This window comes from Alexandromys fortis, unplaced genomic scaffold (assembly GCF_014885135.2).
Source record: "Alexandromys fortis isolate MF-2015 unplaced genomic scaffold, M_Fortis_MF-2015_v1.1 scaffold_10, whole genome shotgun sequence".
Classification (NCBI taxonomy): domain Eukaryota; kingdom Metazoa; phylum Chordata; class Mammalia; order Rodentia; family Cricetidae; genus Alexandromys; species Alexandromys fortis.
Genome location: NW_026067895.1, coordinates 2,641,729 through 2,651,524, shown reverse-complemented (window position 1 = coordinate 2,651,524; position 9,796 = coordinate 2,641,729). Strand labels below are relative to the sequence as shown.

General features: G+C 54.2%; 1 protein-coding gene and 1 pseudogene across 1 annotated transcript; both read left to right on the top strand.

Annotated features, from left to right (window-relative positions):
• The first annotated feature begins 5,814 nt into the window (after positions 1 to 5,814).
• On the top strand, positions 5,815 to 7,101 carry Foxb2 (forkhead box B2). Its single transcript, XM_050157329.1, has one exon. It carries the CDS (start codon positions 5,815 to 5,817, stop codon positions 7,099 to 7,101), a length of 1,287 nt encoding a protein of 428 aa, XP_050013286.1.
• Positions 7,102 to 7,366: 265 nt separating this feature from the next.
• Positions 7,367 to 9,796, top strand: part of LOC126512460 (ferritin light chain 1-like) — a 76,060-nt pseudogene continuing 73,630 nt past the window's right edge.

The window sequence follows — 9,796 nt, the reverse complement described above, 5'->3', positions numbered from 1 at the left end:
TACATTGTTGGACTTCTCTCTAAGGAGGCTAAATCACCAAAGACTTAATTAATGTAATGTATTCCAGAACTGGCTGGCTGAAAAGGGAGACAGTTACTGTCAGGAGTTTCACCGACACCTGGCTGCTGATGTGAGGCGTCTTTGTTATTACTCGTCCGAGGAAGAGCAAGAAAGTTATTTTTTTTTTTAAATTGTTGGTTATTTATTTGGTGGCTGTGGTTGTCCGTTGGCTTTTAACTTAAGCAGACAGGGCCAGCAAGGAAGCTCCTAGACCTTAGCCTGCCAGGCAAGAAGGGGTGGGAACCTAAAGCTCAGAACAAGGACACCCGCACCCCAGCACCCCACCTTCGACACCAACACTCTTCCGCTCACGCAGTGCACGCCCAGGTTCAAGGAGAGTGGATGTAGTGTCCTCAGCTACTGGAGTTTTTTTTTTTTCTTTTTCATTTTTATTTATTTATTAAAGATTTCTGTCTCTTCCCCGCCACCGCCTCCCATTTCTCCCCTCCCCCAATCAAGTCCCCCTCCCTCGTCAAAAGTCAGGTTTCTGGAGACTTGGGAAACGCTGGGATCTTGGCGGCAATTTCCTTTACCTAAAGAGACTCCATTCTGCCAAATGCAGCAAACAGAAGATGAGCCCCAGGCAGGTAACCCTGCGGTTGGAGGCTCAACTTCAGGTCTATGCCCTTCTGCAAAACACACATACCCAGATCTCAAAGGACAGTTAGGCCAACCTGTGACGGAGGGTACTAAAAACTTGAGAAAACGAAAACTGGGCTTTCTTGGCCCAAAGCACAGCAGGAGTGACCCACCCACGGGGCCCTCCCAAGGTCGCCTTCCCAGTGCACCTCATCCGAAGTGTCCCTCCACTCCTGCGCACTCCGCAGGCCCAGCTTCTTGAACATTCGTCGGCCTCAAACAGAGTTGGAGAAATACTAACACATGGAACTGAGTTTGAAAGATGATAACAGTATTTATCAGTTTTTATCATGTTTGACGCCTCAGAAGCGCGTTCGAACGCACAAGTGACCCTCGAAGCTTTTCTAAACAAACTTCCCTCTCAGAAGCTCACTCTAAGACTCCCACTCTGCTCTCATTATAAATCGGAAAGTTTCCATTTTAGAGAAGAGGAAACTGAGGCTCAAGAAGTTACAGGCACGCAGCCAGTAGGTGGCGAAACTGGCTTTCTATTAAACTATTAAACCCACATCCAGTGCCTCCCCCCTTCTCTCTCTCTCTCTCTCTCTCTCTCTCTCTCTCTCTCTCTCTCTCTCCCCCCCCCTCTCTCTCTCTCTCTCTCTCTCTCTCTCTCTCTCTCTCTCTCTCTCTCTCTCTCTCTCTCTCTCTCAATTTCCCTGAGACCAGGAGGTCCCAGAATTTCAGGAATGCAAACGAGCTTCTCAGACGCCCAAGTTGGGCTGGCAGGAGCACCTGTGCCCTCGACACCTGCCTAACCTGCTCCTTCCTGGTGGTGGGAAACCTTGTGGGGAGGGATGCCCTTCCCTTTGGAGGCTGCTGAGTGGGTTGGGAAAGGTGGAGGACGCAGATTCCTAGGACGCTGCATGTAACCGTGGAATAGCCGTGCTAACCGAACACAGGTCCTCAGGCATCGGTTCAGAGTGTTCAGAGACCAAATCAAAGTAGGTATCACAGCTCCAACCTTCAGCTTTGTGGAGCGCAAGACCTTTTGCAGTGTTCTTCTGACCTCTATTTCCTGAAAAGAAAATAGAGCGCAAATAAAAGAAATGATGCTTCTAGGGTCATCCTGCTTCCTGCTGGTGGCCTCGAGAGCTGCCACTGGGAGTCGCCGCCACCGGCACTGGGGGCCAGAGAGTCTCAGGGGTTAGACTGGAAGTAGCCATGATGACTCCTGGAAAGACCCCAAACAAGACTAACCCAAGTGATTTCCACGCTTCAAATGTCTGAGTAAAATAGGGTCCCATGGAAATCGAGATATGGTCTGAACCCTTAGCCTTGATCCTAAGGCTGAATGTTGCTCTAGCCCTGCCCACACCCTGCTCTCTTCATCACTCTGTGCGTGGAGGGGCTCGGCAGCCTGGAGTAATACTCTCCTAGGTCTAGGCTAAGGGAGTCTGTAAGACCCTGAGACTAGAGTCTAGGGTCGTAGAGGAGAGAGAACTGGACAAACAGCCGCTCCTGGACAGCCACATCTTCTTCTGTAGGTTTTAGGGGAAAAAAAAAAAACCCAACCATGCAAACAGCCAGTTTATTGCAATAAAGTCTGGCTTGGAACTCCGGGTCACAGCAAAGCGTCACCAATAATTGCTTAAAGGGTAAACCAAATACGCCTGAGATAACAGACACCGACTGCGGGCATCCGGATTATTGTGTAGTTGTTTATGGGCGGCGTGGGGTGGGATGGGGTGAGGGGTAGGGTGGAGATTACACCGGGAAACTTAAATCCAATCGTTTTGGTGCTGGTGCGGTGATGATTTTCTGAAACCGGGTTTGCAGGCAGCTGGAGAACGCACATTCCGGCCCCGGCTGCTGCTGCTACTGCAGCCGCTACAAGCCTACATAACTTGCCTGAATTAAATCAACCTGACGAGAGACCGGGAGAGCGAAAAGGCCCTACCACAACCGCCCAGGTTGTGTGGCGATGCTGGGCACCACTCTTGCAAATCCCGGAGGATTCTGTATGACGTCGGCGGCCCGCTCTCCTGGGTCCAAATCGTCCCGCGCGTGGCTCCTGGACAGCTCTCGTTGGGGCACCGGTGGTGGGCAGCATTCTCTTCCCTTGCTAAATCCACACAGAACGAGATGGCTTGTGGTCCCCGTCGCAGCGTTCCGCCTTTGCTGCTGTGTCTTGATGATCTAAGTTGCACAGAGCTGGCCGCCGCCGTTCCGGGTTGGCTGGCCCAAGCTGGAGACATAGACCACCTGTCTCGCGCCCCTTGGCGACTAACTCTAGGTGGCAGCGGCGGGTTGCCCAGCTCTAAGGAGCGTCGGCCTTGCAACTTGAAAGGTTCAGGGTCCACCTTGCAGGCTGGGTTTGCTCTAGCCCTGAAAGAGCTCTTCCACCCACTGGGTTCCCGGACGCCCCGCAGGCCACTTGCCTAGGAGAGGAAACTGGTCCCAGAAAAGAGGCACCACGGGTCCCGGATCCCACGGAAGAGATGCCCTAGCATCAACAAAAGACGTTGCTTGCCTGAACAGCCTTTAAGCGCCAGCCAGGCGCGTGGAGCTGCCCATAGAGGCGTCACAAGGATGTGTAGACCCCAACCTGCACGGGTGGACAGGAGTAGGAGTGACCCGCCTCCCGCCGATTTGGCTGTCACTGTAAATGTGGACGCCCTGGGAATTCCTCCGCTGCTGAGCTCCTTAAACTGCCTCAGTTAATAAAAAGCATCGCCGAAATTCTTTTTGGCGCGAGAAAAGTTCCTGACGTGAAGTGGCAGTGAGGGCTTCTTCTTGCTTCTTAGGTCAGGCGAAAACTCTGCTGCATCCTCTCTTCCGCTGCCCTCACCGCCCCTGCTGCCTTACACATTTGATCTTACCACCTATCGGACCGGGTAGGTCCTATCCTAAGAGGACAAACTGGCCAAATAGCAGGAGCTAGAGGTTTCGGTGAAGGCTCAAAATGGAGAAAGAAACCCTAATCGCCTCACTCCAGCATCTCTGCCAAGAGGCCATCCAGGGACACCCCGCCCCCCAATTCTACCACTTACCAAACCCCAGAAGCTTCCTTTGGACGTGTAGCCAAGATTACAGGTTGAGCCCACCTTTCTCGCCCCTGAACCAAAGACGTCTGCCTCTGAGTTTATGCTTAGGAGAGGAATTCAGATCTAAGGAAGCCCTCCCCATTAACTGCTCTTTTTCAAGTGAGGGAACTGGAAAGAACCCTTAAATTTTCCAACTTCAGAAACAATCCTGAGACTGAGGCCCCAAAACAGGAATAGTTAGATTGTTTGCTTCTAAATGCTGCTTTCTCTACCAGCATGAGGGCAAACGTTTGAAAAGGAGTAGAAATTTCGGCAACGCTGAGGGGATGGATACAACAACCAGGGGGGGGGAGGGGCGGGGTGCCTTAACCCCTGATTCGGTCACTGTTCCCTTCCAGGTCACACGAAGGTTTGATGATATCTTGGCTTCCTCTGTAATCTTAATGATATTCCTCCCGCAGGTAAGGAGAATAGCTACACAACCAGGTGATGGGACCCCTCGGCCCCCTGCCTCTGATACTGTCAGCCCAAAGAAACCTCATGCGGTCTGTCCACGTGTTCCAGAAAGGATTGGAGCCTCCCCCTCCCACCATCGAAGCTTCTTCATCCTAGCTCCCTGCCTATTGTCCTTCAGCCCTCTAAACCAAGGTTCATAGGGGAATTCATGCCTCCCTGAACCTAGTGCGCCTACCGGGACACTGTGTAGGCCAGTGCCTAATAAAATCAGGATCGAGTTGGCATTTGAGGAAAATGCCCTATAGCTCTTCTTTCTATTGGCTTCCACCTACGACCCTCTGGGCATCTCTCTTTCTCCAAGAGAAGGGGCGTTGAAGACAATGATGCTCCAAACTGGGTGCCGTGTGGCTAGCACACAGGGAAACTAAGAGAGGGTGGTTGAAAAGACCCGGTCGGGATGAGAAAGCAGTGCCCCGCCCCTTTGCTATGGGTATGGACCTTGTGAAACACAGCCGCAGCGACTCGCCTAGACAGTGACCCCTTTTCAGTGGTCAAACGGCGCTCCCCAGCCAACCTGGGCTGGCTAGTGGATAGTAAATGCAAAGGGTCGGAGTGTCCAGTGAAAATGGACAAGGGGCAGGGATGAGACACTGTGCCTTGCCCCTTCTTCAGCAAAAGACTAGGCTGTGGAGGCGGCGAGTCCCTCAGCCTCGGTCATGTGATAGTCTCGAAGCGCAAGCTGCAGGGGTCTCGGCGTCTCGGGGACCATTACAAAACGCAGCCAGGAGAGCGCGTCGCTGCCGCTGCCGCGCTTCTTCTCAAAACCCGCGGGGCAGAGTGGCTGCAGCTGCAGCTGCAGCGCAGACGGCTGTGCAGACCCACCGGGCGAGCCGGGTCCTGGCCTGTCTTCGCCGACGCCCCCTGCAGCCTGAGGCTAGCTCCGGGAGCCCTGAGCACCCTCCCCTCCGTAGAGACTGCGGGAGCCTCTGCAGCAGACACCACCAAACTTTTTTTCCTCGGAGCCACCACCTAGGGCTCCATCCTCAACTCTGCTGCAGATCCCTTGAGAAAGAGGGCACAGGCTGACAGAAGAGTATTCTCTCTCCCCTTATCCTGCAACCCCCTTCCTACAAGATCTTAACTCCAGCGCGGACGGACCCAGTACCAGGTCAGCTTCCAAGGCGTTGGAAAGTCAGGTCACCAGTGGCCTCGGGACTAGCACGAAAGCGGTTTTACAGACCCGGAGTCTCCACTGCCCAGTCGATTTGACCTGAGCTGCCCTTGTACCGAGAAAGGGCGAGAAGACCAAAAAGAAATTCATTCAACCGCCTTTCGTTCCAGAACTCACGACTGGTCACCGGAGCCGGAGAACACTCAGAGAAAACCAAGGTAAAGCTGGTGAGTCTCTCTGCCTACTGTGCAGGCCTGTCTGCAACCGTCGAGACCAAAAGTTGTGAGCACCGTCGAGCTGTTACATTGGCCCGAAAGCCAATCGTGGGAACCCAGGCAGCTCCCAGAAGGAGGACCCGAAGTAAACGGGTTCTGGGAGCTGAAAGGACTCGCGATCCGGGCTGCACAGGTGGAGAGTTAGAGGGGACGCTTAGGCCAGAGATCGGGCTACCAAGAGGCATTGAGGCCCGCTGTGGGCCAGTAGGAGGTGGAGGAGCCTGAGAAGATGCCACGGCCCGGGAAGAGCTCGTACAGCGACCAAAAGCCGCCCTACTCATACATCTCACTGACAGCCATGGCTATCCAGCACTCGGCTGAGAAGATGCTGCCTCTGAGCGACATCTACAAGTTCATTATGGAGCGGTTCCCCTACTACCGCGAGCACACGCAGCGCTGGCAAAATAGCCTGCGCCACAACCTCTCCTTCAACGACTGCTTCATCAAGATCCCGCGGCGACCGGACCAACCGGGTAAGGGCAGCTTCTGGGCTCTTCACCCTGACTGCGGTGACATGTTCGAGAACGGCAGCTTCCTGCGGCGCCGCAAGCGCTTCAAGGTCCTGCGCGCAGACCATGCTCACCTGCACGCAGGAAGCAGCAAGGGCGCTCCCGGGACGGGGCCCGGAGGCCATCTGCACCCCCATCATACCCACCACCCTCACCACCACCACCACCACCATCATCACCACGCGGCACACCATCACCACCACCACCACCCGCCCCAGCCGCCGCCGCCGCCGCCGCACATGGTGCCCTATTTCCACCAGCAACCGGCTCCTGCTCCGCAGCCGCCACACCTCCCGTCGCAGCCCGCGCAGCAGCCACCGCCGCAGTCGCAGCCTCCACAGCCGTCCCATCCCGGCAAGATGCAGGAGGCGGCGGCCGTAGCGGCCGCAGCTGCGGCAGCGGCGGCGGCGGCGGTGGGCAGCGTGGGGCGTCTGTCTCAGTTTCCACCCTACGGGCTGGGCTCGGCTGCGGCCGCAGCTGCCGCCGCCGCCGCGTCCACCACGGGCTTTAAACACCCCTTCGCCATAGAGAACATCATCGGGAGGGACTACAAAGGAGTGCTGCAGGCTGGAGGGTTGCCTTTGGCATCTGTCATGCACCACTTGGGCTACCCAGTGCCAGGCCAGCTCGGCAATGTTGTCGGCTCGGTGTGGCCTCACGTTGGTGTGATGGATTCGGTGGCCGCGGCCGCCGCCGCCGCCGCCGCAGCTGGGGTCCCGGTAGGCCCGGAGTATGGGGCGTTCGGGGTGCCAGTCAAAGCCCTGTGTCACTCGACAAACCAGAGCCTGCCAGCTGTACCGGTGCCCATCAAGCCCACGCCTGCGCTACCACCCGTGACCACGCTGCCGCCAGCTCTGGCAGTCCCCACGGCGTCACAACAGCTGCCCGCTCCTTCCACCGTGTGCGCGGCCGCCGCCTCACCCACAGCCCCTCTCTTGGAGCCCACCGCAGCCAGCACGGCCGACAGCAAGGGAGGCTCGCTGCACTCGGTGTTGGTGCACTCCTAGGGTAGGAGACACCTGCCAAGAGACTGAGTCAACAGCCTCAGAGAGCATCCCAAAGAGGCAAAGTTGGCTTCGCGCAGAAAAGAAAGCATTTTAAAAACTGATCGACAACTCAAAAGTAGGACGTTCCACTGGTCTGAATAAATGTAACCTCTTGGTGTCTGTGTTTATACTATCTTGTAAATCACATTAATGAATGCCCATTTTCAGGTAAGAGTTTCTATTGTAATAAAAAAAATCGTTAAGTTATGAGGGGGAGGGAGCAAAAATGGTTAGGGAACCTATTTCAAGCAAAGAGGAACTGGAGTTCACCCCCTTCCTGGAGCAAAAGCTGGACGACCTAATCCGGGACAAGAACCACAGAGTGACGGAAATGAAGACCACAAGTTTCGGTCTACAATGTCTCCTGCGTCCGCAGCCGCCTTCCCACTAAGGAAAACTCGTCTTAGATGGTAAGGGAAAGGATGCGTTTTGCCTCATTATTTCCTTGGTCAGGAAAAAGGACCAGAAAACGGTGACACGAATAAAGTCGCTTTGACGGGGAGGGGGTGTTTAGTGGGAACTTTGGAAAACGGTTACATTTCTCGGCTGTGACCCAGGGTCGAGGAGGATAGTAGCGAGAGCTAAAGTAATTAGTTCGCACAAAAGAGAATGGCAGCGGCTTAAAGAGCAAAGCTCCAGATTAAAAAAAAAAAAAAAAAGTAAAGTTCGGGGAGCCCCCGGAGAGAGAGAATAAAGGCGACTTTCCACCTGCGACTCTTCTGTGTATCAATCGGGTGAGAAACCGTTACGCAGGCAGTCTGAGAACACAGTTCATTCCCACGACCATTTCCATGTAGACTTTGAAGGACGTCACTGGTATCGCAGATTTTTGCTCCTCTCATTCATCAGTATGAGGAGGTCTAGTCACCTCGGAGAGGGGCGCGCAGAGGGGAGAAGGGCTGCCGCCGTCCGCTTCCTATCTCCCGCACAAATGAGGAGGCATCGCCTTTGCTCGCTGCGTGTCTTTTCAGGCGAATTCTTCAGTTGCTGTTTGTGAATAAACTCACCCTGTCGTTGTTGCCTTTCTTGGGTTTTGAGACCCAGGAACAGCACTTTACTGACAACAAACTTATGCCGGGGTGTTGAGTGGCCCTTGCTCCAAGTCCCCTCTGGCCTGTATCCGTTTCGTTCCTATTTGCCAGTGTTGTATCAGGTGTTCATTAAAACGTCTCTCTGGATATACCCATGCCGGTGTGAGGGTATTCTCTTCTTAGCAGATGAGGCCACCGTTGAAAGTTCTCCCCCCAGTCCTTAATTTCTTAACTTCAGACTTTCAAGAGACCTGAGTTCAGCAACAGGGGTGCCATCTCTAGCGACAGTGCTCTTTGCCGCTTCCGCTGCTTGCTCCGACCACCTGTCAGCTGGCGGATTTCTACCCGGCTCCATCACTCTCCTTTCCCACCTGAATTTCATTCAGTCCAAGTCAACATCAGAGTCTAAAAATAAACCCGCAACAGGAAACTTTTCCCTGTCACCACTAATTGGCAACATTTTCCGAAGGTTGGCAGGGGCAGGTCAGGGCCCCGCTCTCGGTGCCCACGGGGCTGGATTCTGGCTGACCCAGACCAGCACAGCTGGAAGATGCCACTGCCACTGATGTCGTGGCGAACACTAACTACAGGTGGGTGGGAAGTGCCCCGCGCGCCGGGAGACCTGTTGCTTGCCCCGGCATAGGGGACAGAAGTCTGCCTGTGGGGTTTGCTGGCAGCTGGGTGACTGCTTCTTGGGCAGGAGACACGAACCACCTTGAAGTGCCCTAGCTGGCATTCACAGTCACAACCTCGGGTGCGGGCCAGATGTGGGCGCGGGGAGAGGACAGCAGGGTGAGAGAGCTCTCAGCTTGCTGGGTTCGGGGAAAGCCACGACTGGGCCTCTATGCAGCCCCCTTCCTGTCCCCCCCACCTCCAGCAAAATTCCATTGAAAGCCAGTTTTCCTCTGCCTACCAAATCTAAGAAATTCCTCCGACCTTCCGTTAGAAGAAGGTAAGGAGACAAAACGGAGAGTTAGTTACTCAGCAATATTGCTGGTGTATGTTCAGGGTAGAAAACAACAATAACAAAAAAAAAAAAAACCCGGTGTTTGTGCCCACCCCTTTTTACAAAGTTCATTACAGTGTGTCACTAAGTTTTGACACATCTTAGGTAGCTGCCTTGTTGGTACTTGGTCGATTGGAGAGTTTGTCTAACTTTCCCGTGGATTTTTCTCTCCACTAGTACTAGGCGGTAGAAAGAGAAAGGGGGGCCAGAGACACACTGATATGGGGGCCAGGAATTATGGGAGACTTTGGAGTCTGCCTTCTTTGTCCACTTTCCAATTAGTTGGTGCCTGAAACCCCGCTGGGAGCCTAGTTTAGGGGTTTATAGACCTTTGAACCCGAAGAAAGAGTCCCTGACTTCTAGCCGGTTCTTCAAGAAAGTATTGCCTCTTCTTTATGGATCAGTCAGAATGGTTCCTGGTAAATTTTTATGGTGTCGATGGTCCCAATTCTGGACCTTGCCTCCAGCCCCAAAAGGAAGCAAACAAGTAGCCAATCTCTGTCATTTCCAGGACCCTTCCTGCCACCAGCCCCTGTTGGGCACCCTTTCTATCTCAGTGGAGAAAACTGTTGGCTTCACGGTTAGAGAAAACAGGAAGGGTTTTTGGGGAAGACAAAGC